The sequence below is a fragment of the Lithobates pipiens genome, unplaced genomic scaffold (genome assembly GCF_037356315.1).
Source record: "Lithobates pipiens isolate NorthernLeopardFrog02 unplaced genomic scaffold, aLitPip1_a1.2 Scaffold_27, whole genome shotgun sequence".
Classification (NCBI taxonomy): Eukaryota; Metazoa; Chordata; class Amphibia; order Anura; family Ranidae; genus Lithobates; species Lithobates pipiens.
Window position 1 is genome coordinate 78,986,504 of NW_027507788.1, and position 19,989 is coordinate 79,006,492.

Genomic DNA, 19,989 nt, shown 5'->3' on the forward strand with positions numbered 1-19,989 from the left:
AAAGTGGTTGTAAACCCTTACAAACCACTTTGACCTACAGGTAAGCCTAGATTAAGGCTTACCTGTAGGTCCAAGCAATATCTCCTAAACCTATATGGTTTAGGAGATATTTGCCTGAAAACGGGCACCGCTGTCTACGGCGCATGCACCGTAGACAGCGGCGCACAGGCGCACTGAGCGCGGCATTTCCAAGAATGGAGCTGCCGCACGTGTCGACTCCCGTGCGCATGCGCGGGAGTGACGTCATTGCGGCTTCGCCGAATGACAGCGGCGGAGCTGCGAGACGCCACCAGTAAGATGGATGCGGCGGACTACAGGGGACAGCGGCGACTTCGCTGGCTCCTGTGTCAGGTAAGTGACACATAATGGGCTACTATGCGATGCATAGTAGTCCATTATGCTTTGCCTTTGCAGGGAATGAAAGAGGAAGTAAACCCATCAGGGTTTACTTCCTCTTTAAAGAGGAAGTAAACCCTGATGGGTTTACTTCCTCTTTTTTTCCCTGCAAAGGTAAAGCATAATGGACTACTATGCATCGCATAGTAGCTCATTATGTGTCACTTACCTGACACAGGAGCCAGCGAAGTCGCCGCTGATCCCTGTAGTCCGCCGCGTCCATCTTGCTGGTGGCGTCTCGCAGCTCCGACCAATGACAGCGGCGAAGCCGCGATGACGTCACTCCCGCGCATGCGCACGGGAGTCGCGCCTCGCAGCTCCGCCGCTGTCATACGGCGAGGCCGCGATGACGTCACTCCCGCGCATGCGCACGGGAGTCGACAAATTTGGCAAATCCATTCTTGGACTTGCCGCATTTAGTGCGCATGCGCGCCGCTGTCTACGGCGCATGCGCCGTAGACAGCGGTGCCCATTTTCGGGCAAATATCTCCTAAACCATATAGGTTTAGGAGATATTACTTGGACCTACAGGTAAGCCTTAATCTAGGCTTACCTGTAGGTCAAAGTTGTTTGGAAGGGTTTACTTCCATTTTAAGTACTGTATTTCACTATATAAACTCAGTTTACTGTTATAAATAAGTGCAAAATACAAAACTCCGGTGGGTGTAACAAGATGGCCGCTTGCCCATTCTCAGCGTATCCTTACCGTGGACGGGTCAGGGGTGTAGCAAGATGGCAGCGACTAAACGTCACTTCCGTTACACATTCTGACGGGATGCTGATTCTGACGGAACACAGGCGCCTCGCCGGTGACATCATCTACAGGCGCCGGAAAAATCCCAAATCGGAGAAATGGGGCTCAATGGCTTCTCGCTGTCATGGCGACAAGCATTATTGGGGGCGGGGATTCGTGCAGGAAGACGTGAGTTTGGCGGGAGAGTGGAAGCATATTGCAGAGACGGGAAGTAAGTGGAGTTTGTATTGTATACAGATGGGGAGGCTGGATGTACAAGAAGCGTTGTTACAGGGGGACATATCAAAGGTGGCGGGGGTGCTGGCTGTGCTGTAAGGTCATTTGCTGGCTCTTTTGTTTTCCCAGTCTCAATAATGGAGATTTTTCAGCCACATGTGTAAAGTCAGCTGTATGGGGGTGATAGTACTGAGCAATCTAAATGCGTTACACCAGGAATCTAACCATGGTTCTACAATACCTTCCAAGTATAAGGAAAGGCAAAACTTTTTGCGTTTCGTGAAGAGGGACTGGAACCCCTGTCAGGTTTTTATTAGGGATGAGCTCAGGCGTGTTCACATGGACCATGTGCAGAGCCCGCCAGGAAGTCGGCGCAGCGCCGCGCCAATCACAGGCAGTGAGACATTGCCCGATCTCTGCAGTCGCACATCGGGGCAATGTCTCACTGCCTGTGATTAGCGCAGCTCTGCACATGGTCCATGCAAATACGCCTGAGCTGATTCCTAGTTTTTATTACTGTATGTGCACCTGTTAAGGAGATTCCCCCCTGTTTACGAATATAGTTGAGAGGTAAAGGAAATACCAGTTTGGGTTGTCACCAGAACAGGAACAGAGGATAATCTTCAAATCCTCTTTTGGCTATGAGACGGGAAGTTAGAGTGGAACTTGAGCTAGAAAGTTAAGTCCTAGATCATGTCAGGCTAGCCCCTTTTTGCAGGTATAGCTTGGTAAAACATTAAAAAAAATTTAGTGCCTATACTGTTTCAAATCCAATAATGCACTGTCTCGCCCTGTTCTGCACATGCTCAGTTGCTTTCCATTTTTAAGACCCGGCTGTCATGGTGTATATTGGCATCAATGACAAAGTCAGAGGCAGATGGAGTGTCCTAAACGATTTTAGGGACTTGGGAGGTAAATTGACGAAAAGAACCTCCCAGGTAGTACCGGTACATCCAGCCACACCAGAAAGGCAGAGGGAGGTTAGAGAAGTAAACAAGTGGCTGAAGAGCTGGTGTAGTATGCAGGGGTTTAGGTTCCTGGAGGACTGGGCCGACTTCTCAGTCAATAACCAGTACTATAGAAGGGTTGGACTTCACTTAAATGAGGGTGCAGATCAGCTGGGAATAAAGATGGCCAAAAAGTTAGTTTTTTTTTTTTTTTTTTTTAAACGCTTTCATCTGAGGCTTGCCAGTTCCTAAGGCTGCTTTCACACTGGGGCGGTATTCAGGCGTTACAGCGCTAAAAATAGCGCTTGTGTAACGCCTGAAAAAAACCGGCCCCTTTAACTCCAGTGTGAAAGCCGGAGGGCTTTCACACTGGAGCGATGCGCTGGCAGGACGGTGAAAAAAGTCCTGCTAGCCGCATCTTTGCAGCGGTGAAGGAGCGGTGTATTCACCGCTCCTATACCGCTCCTACCCATTGAAATCAATGGGACACCGCGGCAATACCGCCGGCAAAGCGCCGCTGCAGCGGCGCTTTGCGGGCGGGTTTAACCCCTTTTCGGTCGCTAGCGGGGGTTAAAACCACCCCGCTAGCACCCGCACACCGCCGCTAAAACGACGGTAAAGCGCCGCTAAAAATAGCGGCGCTTTACCGCCGACGCTGCTCCCGCCCCAGTGTGAAAGCAGCCTAAATGTTTTGCAGGACAATTTTATGGGTCAGATGATAGACACACCAACTAGAAATAAAGCGTTACTGGATTTACTGATTACCAACAATACAGACCTGATCACGGATGTGGAAATAAAGGGGCAATTTAGGTAACAGTGATCACAGGCCAATTGGCTTCAGTATAAATGACACAAATGGGAAGCATAAGGGGAATACAAAGACACTGAATTTCGAAAGAGCCAACTTCCCTAAACTATGAACCTTGCTAGAAGGGATAAAATATTAGGAATAAAAACCACAGAGGAGAGATGGGTTTGCTTTAAGAGCATATTAAATAAGGGCATTAGTCAATGCATCCCATTGTGTAATGCATTTAAAAGAGCGATCAACAGTCCTGGATGGCTTAGCTCCAATTTAAAAATGCATATACAGGCAAAGGAGAAGGGCTTTAAAAAATACAGGGTTGAGGGATCATCCTCAGCATTCAGACTTTATAAAGAATGCAACAAGAAATGTAAGGGTGCATTGAAGGTGGTTGTTAGAACATGAAAGACACATAGTGGAGGAGAGAGAAAAAATCCCAAGAAATTGTTTAAGTATTGTAACATTGGGGTGTTTAGCTCAATTGGTAGATGCATTTTTTAGTTCACATCAGGCAGGCGTTTATGGTTAGCCCACGTTTTATTATAAGAAAACAAAATATTAGTCCATCCAGAAATCCCACGCAGGGGTCCAAGCTTACATTAAATACACAAAAAATCCAAATGAAAATGCTAGCCCACCTGGCTACTCTTTAGCAGTAGTGCTGCTATAGGTACTTGCTCCGTCCACCAAACTGCTTGGACGCACACAGTCTTAGGCTCCTTGGACGCACACGGCTTCAAGCCGTTAACACACAGATTTGGACTCCTTGGACGCACACAGCTTCAACCCTTCAACGCACACAGCTTTGGGCTCTTTGGACGCACACAGCTTCAAGCTACTCTACCAGCCCTTCATTATATGGCCTGTCTGCAGCTGGGCACACACCCTGCTCGTTATCACCAAGGCCTGGACACAGGGTTGGAAATCCCTCTTTCCTCCAATTTCACAGGGACAGAGCCTCGCTCTGTCACATATCCCCCCCCTTTGTTTCGATCCGGAGGGAGGAACACCAGCACCCATCATGATGGTTGGGACACCTCTGTGCTGGCTGTCAGCCACATAGGCCCAACCTTTTTCCGGGTGTGCTTCCAGGAACATTCCCCCCCTTTGTTTCGACCCAGAGGGCGGAACCCCCAAGTTACTTTTGGCACCTCTGTGCCAGATACCATTTACAGAAGTACACTCCTGTCCAACCTCGCTTCTCCTAACGGGGAACTCTACCCAATGCCTCCTTTGGTGTCTCCCTCTAAGCCTTACTGTCACTCTGCTATGAGCTTTGATGCAACCTTCCCAACTTTTCTTCCGAGTGCATTTCCATAAGCACTTCCTCTCCTGAAATCTTAATGTGTTCCCGTTGGTCTTTCTACCAACCCTTCTGCCTCCACGCTTCAGGTTCCCAGGTTTCCCCAAAACTTTCTCAGCAGTACTGTTCTGAGACTGTAGGGGGCCTATTTCTATAGTGTTTAGAACGGAAACCCACCTCTTATTTTTGGTACCTGACTCAGCAGTCACTAATTGATTACCAGGTTTACCTGTACCTTTGGGCACCACATTATCATGTACCATTAACACATTATTTGGTTCATCATTGACAGACATATTCAAACCAACATTAGACCTCTCAATGTTGCACATGTCACCAATGCCTTTTTTTTCAAAATTTGCTAGGGCAGAGTCTGCAGAGGGCACACATACCAGAGGGCTGCCATCTCCCACAGGAACCTCACAGGATGCCACCTCCCCTGGGTTCACCCACTCTGCAGGCAGCTGTCCTACCACTTGACCCGTTCTGATGCCATCTGTATTTTTATCCACCGGAACAGGCAAGCTCTCGTCTGATCCACATACAATTTTTACCACGCTCCTTGCCCATTCCCCTGTCCCGGGGACCTTATTAGGTTTGTCACCTAAACCAAGCACTGGACTGGGGACCCCAGTCTCTTTAACCACCTTTGTTTGATACCTGGTCAGGATCTCTGCTGCTTTCAGGTCCACACTTGGCCCTTCCACCTCATGTGGTTTTTCTACTGGTGCAGTATACACGCCCTTCACCAACTGACCAGCACCACACTGGACCATAGCAGCAGAAATGCTTCCCATCTGGCTGTTAGGAGGTGTAACCACAGGCAATTTAGGCTTATTTTCAACTTCTCCAACATCTGTCTCAAATATTACTTCTGGATCTAATCTAGCAGCATACGTAGCGGCAACTTTTAACAAAAGTAGCAAATTTAGGAATAAACCATTCCTGTCCTGTTTTGCTTTGCTCTGTACAGCCTGCCATACAGTGCTCCACCTAGTGGTACTCCGCAATACCAGACCATCAGACTGTGGAGGAGACACACTAGTATAGATTGGCTGTACATCCCAAAGTTCAAGCATCTCTTTTAATGCTTCGGTTATAAACCAGGCCCTTGACTCCAGACCTAAGTCCTTCCTGGGGATTTTCATGACACTGGGGATGCAGAGAGACTCACTTGCTGAGACTTGAAAAGTTGCGACGGTTAACGGAACCTTCTCGCAGCTGGAGGTAAACACGGCCTGGTGCTCCACCAGAGCGCTGCCAGGTGCTGGACTCATACCCAACTTCTCAGGCTCAGCATCAGTGAACTGCTCCAGAACATTACCAGTGACGTCACGTTGACACTCCATGCCAACCTCAGTTTTGTGGGTCACGGACAATGTCTCTGCTGTGCCCTTATTTGGTTCATCCTGCTCACCAGGGTTAACCCCTGCAGCAGCCACCGCGCCCTCAGGTACAGGCTGTTCTGCAGCCCCTCCTGCTGGCCCAGCAGAAACTGTGTCCACCTTATTTTTTGTGCATAAAAGCCTTATCTATCAGGGAGATAAGATTTTCACCCCAACTATTCCAATCTATTGTATGTGAGCTCCCTTCTGCGGTACTCCTCAGCACCGATCCTTCTGCCCAAGGAGATACATAAGAACAGACTGGCTTAGTTGCAGACTCATTACACCAGTCATTGTAAATCATGTCAGACTGTGGTAGCACAGGTTGCAATACACCATATTCACCAGCTTTCTCTGCTTGCATTTCATAAGCCTCACACACTTTTGCATTTTTCACAGGTTGTGTTAATCCACCATTTACCTGCACATTTTTAGTACTAGCAGCTTGCACTAACACATTACCATTACACAGTACAGTTCCATTCTGTCCCACCAGAGTGACATCGCAGTTGTCCAGAGCAACCTCTGACTCCAACACATGAAGTTCCCTGGAGATTCCTGTGGACAACTGTGCTGTCTTACCACCAGTTGCTACAGGCAACGGCCCATTTTTGATAACCCCAGGTTCTTTCAGAGCAAAAGTTTTCCCAACAGCATTAAACTTTTCATTAACAGTAACACTTATAGCATTTTTCGCATTTGTAGGCTGTCCTAGCCCATGGTCAACTTGAGCCTGATAGTCATTAGACACAACACTTTTAGTCATCAACACAGGTTCTATTTGGATTTTAACCCTTGCATTCCACCTATATAGGGAGAAGTCATTCTCAAGTGCACATTCAGTGGCCCCACTAACTGGGGTCACTCTCACATCATCATGGACACTCTCGTAACCAGTCCTTTTACACACGAAATCAGCAGTTCCAGCCATCTTTTCATTAAAGACAGTCTTACCCACCGCAGTAGTTGGTGTCACCATCTTTATTTGAGTACGTCGTCTTATGCAACAGTCCTCTGCTGCACTTTTACTGGCCAACTCCTCCTGGTGGCCATGGGATGAAACTACAGCAGGCATCTCCCACCGTTTAGCACCCCCTGCAGGCACAACAGGAAACTTCTTGTTGCTAGGGGTGACTGCAAACATATTTTCACCGGAATCTGGGCCTACAGACAAAACTTTCTCAGCAACATTATCTCCAGCCGTATTCCACAACCTAGGGCAAGAAAACATGCCATGCCCCAGCTGGCCACATTCCAGGCATGGTACTGGACTATTTTTTTCCAAAGCGATTCTCTCCTGGTGATTCTCAGCTGGCCGGAATGCACAGGCCTCTTTGGGGATGCTGAACCAAACCTCTACTGCAGCTCCTTTCAGGCATAAATTTCACTCCGGTTGCCATGGGAGACCGCACTCTCCCAGCAGAACTTTGCTGGCTCTCTCCAACATGAAAAATTGGCTCCTCCTTAAGCCGTTTTCCACGATCCTTATTAGACATAGCCCATGGTACAGAGACAGCCCGACTGGCTTCCTCTGCGTTGCTATGGGCAACCACTCTCATCCTCAGCCTTTGATCAGCCTCTCTCCTTGCATATAGCATGGGCTTCTCTCTGCTGGATCCCATCTCATGCTGTGACACATTCACATCTTTCACAATAGCTGTTGTTTTAACTGCAGCAGCTTTGCCAGGGGCAACAACAGCCCTCTTCCAGTTATGGACATCCAGCGGCTTTCCCCTTGCACTGAGGGTTGGCTTCCTTTCCTCTGTAGCTTGGTTCAGTGCTGCTAAATGCCGCTTGCACCAATCCACTGCAGATTCAAATGCTGGTGGACTCTCCATAACAGCAGTCACCTGTGCACTCATTGCACCAGTGTTGCTAGGGACAACCCCAGCCCTTTTTCTCCTTGATAAACTCTGATCAGGTATGTATGGGGCTCGTTCGGGCGGTAACAACCCCTCCAACCACAGAGCTCTGTCTCTCATTTCAGCAAACCTGGCCTCTTTTAGGAGCTTTGACCGCCCCATACTTAGAGACTCCAGAACAACTTTAAACAGTCCAGGAAAATTAAAGTGTCTCTTTTAAAGCAAGTTGCTTTTCTCTTCATGCAAGCTTTCCTCACCTGCACATTGCACAGCAAAAAAAAAATTTGACTTTTCATTCACAGGTACACCACCTGCAACACGCAATGCCTTTTGCCTGGCTGCACTTCCACACACAGCCAATAGTTCCTGACTTGAACTTACTGTAGGGCAAGGACCCGGATTCCACCGTCTAATGCCCGCATTCTCCACCACTTGTAACATTGGGGTGTTTAGCTCAATTGGTAGATGCATTTTTTAGTTCACATCAGGCAGGCGTTTATGGTTAAGGGCCTGGTAGCCTACGTTTATTATAAGAAAACAAAATATTAGTCCATCCAGAAATCCCACGCAGGGGTCCAAGCTTACATTAAATACACAAAAAATCCAAATGAAAATGCTAGCCCACCTGGCTACTCTTCAGCAGTAGTGCTGCTATAGGTACTTGCTCCGTCCACCAAACTGCTTGGATGCACACAGTCTTAGGCTCCTTGGACGCACACAGCTTCAAGCCCTTTAACACACAGCTTTGGACTCCTTGGACGCACACAGCTTCAACCCCTCAATGCACACAGCTTTGGGCTCTTTGGACGCACACAGCTTCAACCCTTCAACGCACACAGCTTTGGGCTCTTTGGACATGCACACAGCTTCAAGCTACTCCACTCCACCATCCCTCACACTCTACTCCCAACAGCCCTTCATTATATGGCCTATCTGCAGCTGGGCACACACCCTGCTCGTTATCACCAAGGCCTGGACACAGGGTTGGAGATCCCTCTTTCCTCCAATTTCACCGGGACAGAGCCTCGCTCTGTCACAGTATGTAAACAGTAAAAAAGGGAGAATAAACAATATTGGCACCATAAAGAATGAGGAAAGACATCTGGCTACAAAGGATGGGGAGATGGCGAAGGTATTGAATTTATTCTTCTCAGTCTTCACAAGGAAATCGGGGGCTTCAGTAACCTAAACTGCAGGGTTTATCCTCATGACACATCACAGGAAGCACCTCCATGGTTAACAGAGGACAGAATTAAAATTAAACTTGGGGAAACTTAACATTAATAAATCACTGGGACCAGATGGCTTGCACCGGAGATTTCTTGGGGAACTCGGTCAAGTAATTGCCAGACCATTGTTCCTAATTTTTACTGAAAGTCTACTGACTGAAATGGTACTAGCTGATTGGAGAAAAGCCATTGTAGCACCAATATTTAAAAAGTGCCCAAAATACGTTCCTGGGAATTAGACCAGTTAGCTTAACATCAATAGTATGTAAACTCTCGGAGGGGATGATAAGGGACTATATACAAGATTTTAGTAATGAGACCGGTATCATTAGCGGTAATCCGCATGGATTCATAAAGAATCGTTCTTGCCAGACCAATCTATTAACCTTCTATGAGGAGGTGAGTTTCCATCTAGATAAAGGAAGGCCCGTAGACGTGGTGTATCTGGATTTTGCAAAAGTATTTGACACCGTTACCCATAAATGTTTACTGTATAAGATCCATTGGCATGGACCATAGGGTGAGTACATGGATTTAAAACTGGCTTCAAGGGCAAGTTCAGAGGGTGGTTATAAATGGGGAGTACTTGGAATGGTCAGGAGTGGATAGTGGGGTCCCCCAGGGTTCTGTGCTGGGACCAATCCTATTTAATTTGTTCATAAACGACCCAGAGGATGGGGTAAATAGTTCAATCTCTGTATTTGCGGACGATACTAAGCAGGGCAATAACTTCTCCGCAGGATGTGGAAACCTTGCAAAAAGATCTGAACAAATTAATGGGATGGGCAACTACATGGCAATGTAAAATTTGTTTGAGTGTCAAAAACATGAATGCAATCTATACACTGGGGGGGGGGGGGGATCTATGATGGAAAAGGACCTGGAGGTCTTAGTAGATGATAGGCTCAACAATGGCTTGCAATGCCAAGCTGCTGTTAACAAAGCAAACAGAATAAGGGCAATAATTCCAGAGATAAATGGTAATTCTCCCGCTCTACAAGACTTTGGTCTGGCTGCGCCTAGAGTATGCTTTCCGAGAAAAGAACTGAAAATGGGTCAAATAACGGTGAAGTGGTCCAATCCCTATATACTTATCAAAAAAAAGGCTTCCCCCTGAGTGGGTGGGTTTTTAAACGACCATCAACTCCGGACACAAATGGACACAATATACCATTTTTATTCATAAATTACACAATGTACATAATATTACCAGGAAGTGCAAATGGGATAAACAATGTCCTCCTGGTATATTAATAAATAAACAAACATATATACAGAACAAAGTATGATTAAAACAATGCTTGTCCTATATCACCCACACCCGACGTGTTTCCAGTTGCTGATAATTCAGAACCTTCATCAGGGGTGAACAAACTTGATGATATAGCAATCTAGTGAGGTGTAAGTTCGAGGATCAAAATGCCTGCCATTTAGAAAAATGTAAGTATGTCTGAAGAGTACTTCAAATACTATACTGTAAGAGCGGCAAGGATGTGGAATTTCGTTCCACAGGCGGATGGTCTCAGCAGGGGGCATTGATAGTTTCAAGAAACTGTTAGATGAGAACAGAATGACCACAACATACAGGGATATACAAGGTAATACTGACATAATCGCACACATAGGTTGGACTTGTGTCTTTTTTTTTTTTTACTTCACCTACTATGGAAGGGGATGCAACGTCATGGTAAAATTACCCTATGCCAACTTTTCTGGAATTGGGGTTGTACTTTGCCAGCTTTTTGTTGCCTGGTCACCAACTATTTTTAGACATTTTGCTGCCTTCAATTTCAAAATTGCCTTATTTTTTCTTAAAATTATACATTTTTTTTTCTCTTTAACCACTTCCCGACCGCCGCACGACGATGTACGTCGACAGAATGGCACGGGCAGGCATAAGGGCTTACATGTACGTCCTTGCCTTCCCGCGGGTCGGGGGCCCGATCGGGCCCCCGCCCGGTGCCTGCGGCGGTCGGTATTCGTTCGGGAGCGATCCGCGATATGGGGGCGGCCATTCATTCATGGCCACCCCCTCGCGATCGCTCCCGACGAATAGAAATCCTTCGTCACATCACTTCCTCTCCTGTAATGTAAACACAGGAGAGGAAGTGATGTAATCTCTCCTCCGTGTCGGTATTTTTCGTTCCGACACCGAGGAGAGAGGATCGGTGAGTTGCACCAACACGACACTACACAGTAGAACATGCCAGGCACACTCACACCCCCCCCCGATCACCCCCCCAATTACCCCTGCCCCCCAGTCACAGTGACACCAATGTCATTTTTTTTTTTTTTTGCATTGGTGTCATTTGTGACTGTAATAACTGTTAGGGCAGTTAGGGTTAGCCCCCTTTAGTTCTAATGTACCCCCCTAACCCCCCCAATAAAGGTTTAACCCCGTGATCACCCCCCGTTGCCAGTGTCACTAAGGCTGGGTTCACATTGCAGCGGTTTATGAGAACGAATGTGATTCGCACCGCACTGCAGTGCAAATCACATCCGATCTCTGTGCGATTCGAGTTCAGCCATACAGATAGTATGGCTGAATTCGCATCGCACCCGCCGCAAATTCGCATGGCACCCTTTTTTTGGCCCGCAGCAGAATCGGATCGCATGGGTGTTCACACCATGCGATCCGAGTTTGCAGATCGCACTGCGATATGCGAACTGATCTGGGGGTGTCATTAACATTTCACTGACACTCCCAGCAGTTCGCATAGGGCAGTGTGAACTGCCGCCGGGAGGCATGCGATGCGGGAACCCGCCGCGGATTCGTGGCGTTCCCGCATCGCTCCAGTGTGAACCCAGCCTAATAAGCGATCGTTTTTCTGATCGCAGTATTAGTGTCACAGGTGACGCTAGTTAGGCAGGTAGGTATTTAGGTTCGCCGCAGCTTTTTATAGCGCCAGGGACCCCCATATACTACCGCATAAAGCCCCCTGATTGCCCCCTAGTTAACCCTTTCACCAGTGATCACCATATAACTGTTACAGGTGACGCTGGTTGGTTAGTTATTTTTTTATAGTTTCAGGGCACCCGCCATTTATTACCTAGTCTCACTAGTGTACCCCTAAATTTAGGGGTGTCTACTTTCCAAAATGGGGTCATTTGGGGGGGGTTTGTGCCATCTTGGCATTTTATGGCCTTCAAAACTGTAACGCCCTTAGAAAGCCTGAAGGCGGTGCTTGGTTTTCGGGGCCCCGTACGCGGCTAGGCTCCCAAAAAGTCCCACATATGTGGTATCCCCGTACTCAGGAGAAGCAGCAGAATTTATTTTGGGGTGTCATTTCACATATGCCCATAGCATGTGTGCGCAATATATCATTTAGTGACAACTTTGTGTAAAAAAAAAAAAAAAAAAAAAAAATATTTTTTTTTTGTCATTATTCAATCGCTTGAGGCAAAAAAATAAAATATTCAATGGGCTCAACATGCCTCTTATCAATTTCCTTAGGGGTCTACTTTCCAAAATGGGGTCATTTGGGGGGGTTTTGTACTGCCCTGCCATTTTAGCACCTCAAGAAATGAGATAGGCAGTCGTAAACTAAAAGCTGCGTAAATTCCAGAAAACGTACCTTAGTTTGTAGATGTGACAACTTTTGCGCAAACCAATAAATATACAGTTATTGACTTTTTTTTACCAAAGACATGTGGCTGAATACATTTTGGCCTAAATGTATGACTAAAATTGAGTTTATTGGATTTTTCTAATAACAAAAAGTAGAAAATATCATTTTTTTTCAAAATTTGCGGTCTTTTTACGTTTATATCGCAAAAAATAAAAATCGCAGAGGCAATCAAATGCCATCAAAATAAAGCTCTATTTGTGGGAAGAAAAGGACGCAAATTTTGTTTGGGTACAACATTGCATGACCGCGCAATTACTAGTTAAAGCAGCGCAGTGCCAAATTGTAAAAAGACCTCTGGTCATTTACCAGCAAAATGGTCCGGTCTGAAAGTGGTTAAACATTTTAATTGTTTTACATTTTTTGTATAATTTATTTTTTGAGATTTGCAAATAACTGCATTCTGTTTTTTATGTAGATTTTACACAGCATCCCAACTTTTTTGGAAATGGGGTTGTATGAGTCGTACTGCATAATCAAACTAAATCTGCTCACGTCACAGTAGTGTGAACCTAGCCTACCCATGCAGATGTTTGGAATTAACACAGTAGCATTTTATTATAGCTGATATGAATGACTCTTATTTTTTTCAGCGTTGCTCTGCTGTTCCTCTGTAGTTCCCATAAACCTTATACAAATGACTAAACATCAGCATTTACAAAGGGGCAGGCACATATGCTGGCGCTTGGGTATGGTAACAGGCTGCTTAAGCATCAAGAACCTGATTTTGTTTTATTGGGGGCCCTTCTGTTTTGTTTTTTTTCTTGGCTTTGTTTATGTGACATAGCACAGCTTATTGTGCTATGACATGTGGTGCCATCCAGTGAGCTGTTGAAAATGGCTGTAAAGTAGCTTAGGTTGATAGAAAGCTTCAGATCTGGGTTGACAGTGGTATCTATTTGTGAAATATTTTGCTTTTTACTTTTATAAGATTGTGTTTTACTTAATAATGATTTCTGTCCACAGACCTTGAGAATGGATTTCAAGCGTAAAAAAGGGATGTCTGCTGGAGGTTTCCCAGCCTCCCAGATCAAAAAGAAAAAATCAGACTGGGATGATGATGGCCCCTCGCAGTTTGAAGAGGAACTGGCATTCCTGGATGAAGTTGAAGCAGATATGGCCTTAGAAATGAATGAAGCGCATTCTGATGCAGATATGTTGCCTGTTGGTGGGTAAAATCTTTGGTTGCCTAACAGTGGGGTTGAATCACAAAAACTGAAAACAAAGTGGAGCCACTTGGCCAAATCCCTTGCTGTGTTTGAAAGATGAAAACTGAAATATATCCTGATATGAGAATGATGTTTCACTTTGCTTAAAGTCCCTGTTTAAAGGATATGTTTACTTCTCATTACATGTTACACCCATTTTCAGGGTGTAACATGTTATGAAAGGACCGGCCCTTGCTCCCCCGCTTTAACAGCTAACGGGGGATCTTCTCCCCCTCCCTAGCTGTCACAATGTTAAAAATAAATAAATGTGGCTGTGCAGTACTCTGCCCACCTGCGTCACTCATTCAGTGTTCTGTGAATAGGGCAACAAGTCCCAACAGCCTTAGTTGCTGTGAGCTTGTAGTTCTCACGAGCAAGCAGATACACTGACAGATCTGCAGGATTCCTGCATGGCAGCAATGATCTGCTGACCGCTGTGTAATGCTTTACAGCAGGGATATGCAATTAGCGGACTTCCAGCTCTTGCAAAACTACAAGTCCCACCATGCCTCTGCCTCTGGGTGTCATGCTTGTGGCTCTCAGTCTTGCTATGCCTCATGGGACTTGTAGTTTTGCAACAGCTGGAGGTCCGCTAATTGCATATCCCTGCTTTACAGGCTCCCAAATTAAAAAAAAAAAACACTTTACCTTTTGACAAAAAACAAAAAAAAAACTTATCTTTTAAAGGCTATGTCAGCTCATCACAGATTACTAGAAATGAGGTTTAGGTTCACTGCTGCAATTGGTTATGCCAAATCCCCCAAGATTCATGAATTACTAACTTTTGGCTAAAATCTTTGTAGGTTCACCACCAAAAATAAGGTACAACCTATACTGCAGTGCATAGCCTTGGTCACCTGAATCACAAGAGCCAATGGCTATTGAAAAAATGGATTACCCAGCCCCTCTTTCTATAACAGGATGATGTCCTAGCAGCCATCTTGTCAGTGTGTGTTGAAGTGGTTAGGAAGAGCTGTCAGTTTTGTGTAAGGACAGTGCCCAGTCTGCAGTGATTTACTGGAATGGTATAGCAGTGGCTGATTGGGGCCTGCCTTTTCCCTGCACCGAATACATAGGAGATGCAGTTCACCCTGTTGAGAGATTATATATAATGTATATATGTATCTATCTCTCTATTTATTATACACACTTTATAGTGTGAGAATGCTGGTTCTTTATAATTAGGTGAATAATCGCCGTAGGACAGGAAGTGTTACTTCCTGACAGAAGGCCTGAAAAATAAAATGAATGCAGCCAGAAGTGAAACTTATCTGATTCCCCCCCCCCCTCCAGTGCCACCTTCAGCACCTTTCGGGGAGTGGGGGGGGGGGGGGGGTAGCGGATACCGGCCAGTGAGAAAGCGCAGAGCGCTTCCGTATGAGTTGTAGGGACTCAGTCAAGAAGCCAAAAGACTACACTGCCGAGTCCCCCTACCCCAAATGGTGGTAGCAACACCCGACCAGCCAATGGAACTTTTTTGTATTTGAGTGGAAGGGGATTAGAACACCCCCTACTCTATCCAGAATGAAAAAAAGTTAATTTTTTTGCCTTTAGTTCTACTTTTATGTGATAAGTGCAATGTAATGTTTTTGTGCCTGAGAAAATGTAACTTTGTTTTACCCTTAAATCACTTCAGTGAAACTGTCGGACAAGATTTCACCAAAGTGGCTCCGGCCTTCTCTTCCCCATATTGATCCTCTTAAGGATTCTGTGTGCTTCCATCAAATTGAACTGGACCATTATGTGGGTGAGTTACAGATGAGTATATTCCTCTTTCAAATTCATGTTGGTAGTAAAACATTTACAGCCACAGTGAGGTTTGTCATAAAAAGAAAAAAAGTATGCTTTTCTGTCTTTCTAATCCCCTGACTTGAGAGTTAGGCTGGCCTTGCACTGTTAATTTCATCCAGTTTCTAATGAACCAGCTGACATTCGTTTAGTGGGTGACCTTTTTTGGCTTCCTCCCATGTGACCTCCAGTATTAAGAAATGGGTTGCATAATTGTTGGTCGAACGTCAGCAGCATCCATTCAAATACAGCCCCTGTTTGTGTATTTTGATCGTTGATGAGCCGATTGTCAATATACAATGGGAACAGTGCAAGAGTCTATACAGCGAGGACAGAGGATTCAGTCAGAAAAAAAAAAAGTGTATGGCCATAAATAATACATAAAAAAAAAAAAAAAATGTTTGACGTTGTCCAGTGTATATGGGTATATATGTGAATGTGACTGCAGGCACTGTGGAGCAATTCATCCTCACGTTTCACAGCAGAAGCGATAGAATCCCAGCCCCTCTTTCCTTGCTTCTTCTGACAGCAGCAAGCTGCCAGGCCTTTCAATAAACAGAATGTGTTTTAAATAGCTGCAACCTTAATATAGAGTATCAGTTGTGATATTTAAGGGTAAAATAATCCACAGTGCTTACATCTATGGAGGTCGGTGATATCTTATTTTAGGCCAAAGATTTGTTGTGGTTGTAAAGGTAGAAGGTTTTTTTTATCTTAATGATTCTTTGCATTAAGGTAAAAAAAAACCTGTGTGCAGTTCCCACCCCAGTTCCCCCTTACTCTTACAAGGGCCTGATCTTGATCCAAAGCTGTGCAGCCTCCCTCTGCTTTATAGGTTTGAAAAGATGAGTCTTCAGGCTGGAGACCCCGGTGTTCATGTGAACTTGTTTTGCCATACATGGGCAAAACACAGGGTCGCTGTAAAAACAAACTGGGGGGCACAAATGCCTACTGCATTACCAGAAAACTTTATTTTGTTTTAGGAAAGGCACTAGAAATTTGCACCCTCCTGTTTGTTTTTACAGAGATCACTACCTAGCATGTAGATGGGATAACTCGGACATCTATGCCTCTTGAGTGCTAGGTGTATTGAAGAGGAAAGCCTCCCTGACAGCCCTGGCTCGAGGATCTCTGGTAGTGTGGCAGAAGACACAAGAACACAGAGAGGTACAAGTGCCTGAGGCTTGTCCAGCAGTCTGTGTGGTCAGGTAGCTGGTGCTTCTCCAGAGATGAGAAAGCAGGTAGCAGTTGGGTCTTGACAGGCTGATGGATAGATGGCAGGGAAGGAAGGACCACTGAGTGGTAGCAGACCCTGGACCTGGACGCAGCAAACTGGCAGATACTTGGTTGGAAGATGACAGATTATCGGTTATGAGCAGGCTGGCAAGAACCGGATAAGTAGAGAAAAAGTCAGCAGGCACTTGGCTGGCAGGATGCAGAATCGGGCATGCCAGGTGGGTAGCATACGGTCAGATCAGACATAAGTGGCAGGCAGAAGAGTAGTCGGAGTGCAGTCTAAGGTCAGCAACTGTGGAACAAATCGGGTAAAGCAGGAGACAGAGGTGGATTCTAGAGACAAGCTGCAGTCAGGGCAGGTGGAGTTCAAGAACAGGAACAGATAATAGGGACAAGGGAACACTAGATTAAACGACAATGACCCAGTGCAGCAGCCTATATGCACACGGCTTCCTGTTGGCCTGCACATCTGTATGCGCACTGTAGCACCGTCTTCACTATCGACAAGCCTTCCCTGACAGTATACTTGTTTTTTGAAAACACAGGGTCACTTTATGTAGTTACATTTTACAGGGATGATAGAACTATGCCTAGCCTTCCTCCTTTTGGTATACAAGGACCAGCCACGGTGAAGAAGAAAGTTCTATCCAAATTCTGCAAATGAACCTGCTTATGTGAAATACACCTAAACACGGAGAAAACAATAACCCAGTGTGGAATGGACTTACTAGTGATTACTGAACTGTGAACCCTATCGGTGTATGGGAAAAGATGCTAAAAACTCGGCCACCATGCTGCCTACACACAGCCTGATTTTGTGTGGAAGCCAGTTTCCATACCATCTGTTCTCATCACAGGCTTTGTTCTGCGTAAATAAGGAAGTAGAGTATTGTGGAAGATTATATCAAGTGTAATTAATCTGATGGGGAAGCAATTTTACATGAACTTATACTTGGCAACAATTACATGTTGTCCCCCTTCTCTGACTGTTTGAATTCAGTAAAGGCAATGGATTATGATGGCATGGGGAGTGTATGGGTGAGAGGAGTCAGGAATTCCCCTGGCGATAATCTAAATTTCATCTCCTTCACCGGAGAGCTGGAAGGGAGGGGAAATGGTAGTTTGTGTAGGTGTATAGATCTCGTATGACAAGGTTTTAATTGCTGTTGTTAACAATGTTTAAATGTCATAATAAATTTCAGACTCTATGCTTCCGGGTGTTATTGATTTTCTAAATCTTAAAGCACAATAGTTTAGTTTAATCATCAGTTGTATATATGATTATTTTTTGTTGCATTACTATTATTTTATTACTAGTCTGTTGACACCGTTTTGTCTTTTGAAACTGGAAGTAGTATTAATACTCCTAATTGGGGTGGATTTGATTTAACTAGTAATCACTAGTTAGTTACTAGTTATCACTAGAAAAAAAAAAAAAAGCTTGATTTTAAATCATAATTTTCTTTTCTTACATCAGGGGACACAGAGCCGTAGTACTTACTACGTGGCTTATATCGGTGTATAGGTGCTGGACACTGGCGTGCCCCCCATATAACCCCTCCCACTACTGGGAGTCCTTAGTTTTTTTTGCCAGTGTCTAAGGTGTTGGGCACGTGTAAGGATGTGTTTACTTAGCTCCACGGGCAGTAATCCTTTGATGAGAGCCAGCCATCCTGACCGGATCCGTTCTGATGTCTCCGTAATGGACTAAATAAACGCTACCCGGGCCTCGTCACCCGAAGACACTAGGTTTTTCTTGCAAATGCTTTTAAGCTGGGCCCTGGGATCCAGTACTTTTTGGTAGTAAGGCCAATAAAAGTTTACTGGCAGGGTCTTCTCGCATGTCCAGGATTGCTGGATTACCTGAGTGTACCCCTGTTCCTGAAGGTTTCCTTCAAGGTCTCTGAGCCTACCGTGAAGGGCGAAGATTGTGTGTTTTTTTTTTTTTTTTTTTTTTTTTTTTATCTCTGAAGGAAGGTAGGGGAGATATTTTCTCAGGAATCTCTCCTTTCCATGTATTGTGTTGTCATGTCTGTGTCACCACTGGAGGCTGTATTGAGCACTCACCATTCTGACGCTGGAAACAGCAGAACCTTTCACTCTCCTCTCTGTTCAAGCCAGCTCAGACCCTCAGGTATGAAGGGGGTTCTGATCACTTCCTGGGCCCCCAGATTGGCAGTTTTTGACTCTGAATGCCAGCCAGCTGCCTCTTTTTTTCTTATAAAAGGGAAAAAAAATTTTTTTGGGCAAGTTGCTGCCGTTTTTGCCACCCCCCACCATGATGCCGGCGCTCACGCACTTCCCTGTTGTAGGAGGGGGGGGTGTTTTTGCACGGAGGGCGTGGCTAAAACGGCATCAGACGCCAGCCACACGTGGAGGAAGTAATTTATGCTACACAGGCAGAGCTGCAGTCTGGCGGTGGAGGGACAGAGCAGAGTGGTTGCTGGTCAGGTTTGGTGACACGGGCATTCCCCTTTTGTTGACAACATTGTACTGTATAACTAGGACTAATAGCAGCTTTGTACTGTACTATAGCCTAGCAAGTGTTACATTCTTTTGCTGGTAGTACCTCTGCTTTGTACTGTAAGCTATGAGTGGCAAGGGGGCCGGGAACTCCTCTAAGGGGTCACAACAAACTAAGACCCTGCGCAAAAGATTGTCCTCCTCCGTCAGGGGAAGGTGTTATTGCAGTCGCTCACAACGCTTCAGCCCCTGAGTATGTTACACGTGAAGTGTACCATCGCTGGCTTAGAGAAAAGGTTTGATGCGATTTTTTTATCCCTTCAGAGAGGGGTTAAACGCAGTAGACCCCCTTCAAGTGCTCTGGATCCTCCTCTGGAGGTTCAGGATGCTGGGTTGGTTCGTTAAACTTTTTTGCTACCTGCAGTGCAGGCTTCTGATGATCCCATCTCTAAGTTAGGATCATTAAAGCCTCCTCTGGCTGGGGGTACCTTTCCTATCCATGCGTGGCTGAGAAAGCTCATGTACGCAGAGTGGGAGCATCTGGATAAACAGTTTTATCCTCCTAAGAGATTTGCCAAACTGTATCCTATGGAAGAGGATTTCTATAAGAAATGGGCAATTCCAGTGGTTGATTCTGCGATTACCTCTGTAAATAAAAACCTCACATGCCTGGTTGATAATGGACTCAACGGATAAGAAGCTGGAGCACCTTTCTAAGAACCAGATGGCTTTAGCAGGTTCAGCAGTACAGCCGGTTCTGGCTGCAAT

The 19,989-nt window shown here is 45.6% G+C and overlaps 1 protein-coding gene across 1 annotated transcript in view; it reads left to right on the forward strand.

Annotated features, from left to right (window-relative positions):
• The first annotated feature begins 1,195 nt into the window (after nucleotides 1-1,195).
• Nucleotides 1,196-19,989, forward strand: part of POLD1 (DNA polymerase delta 1, catalytic subunit) — a 360,607-nt gene continuing 341,813 nt past the window's right edge. The window contains exons 1-3 of the mRNA XM_077457111.1: nucleotides 1,196-1,361; nucleotides 13,493-13,694; nucleotides 15,371-15,481. Coding sequence (XP_077313237.1) covers nucleotides 13,502-13,694; nucleotides 15,371-15,481 — 304 coding nt within the window. The 5' untranslated portion in view covers nucleotides 1,196-1,361; nucleotides 13,493-13,501. The remainder of the gene's footprint in view (nucleotides 1,362-13,492; nucleotides 13,695-15,370; nucleotides 15,482-19,989) is intronic.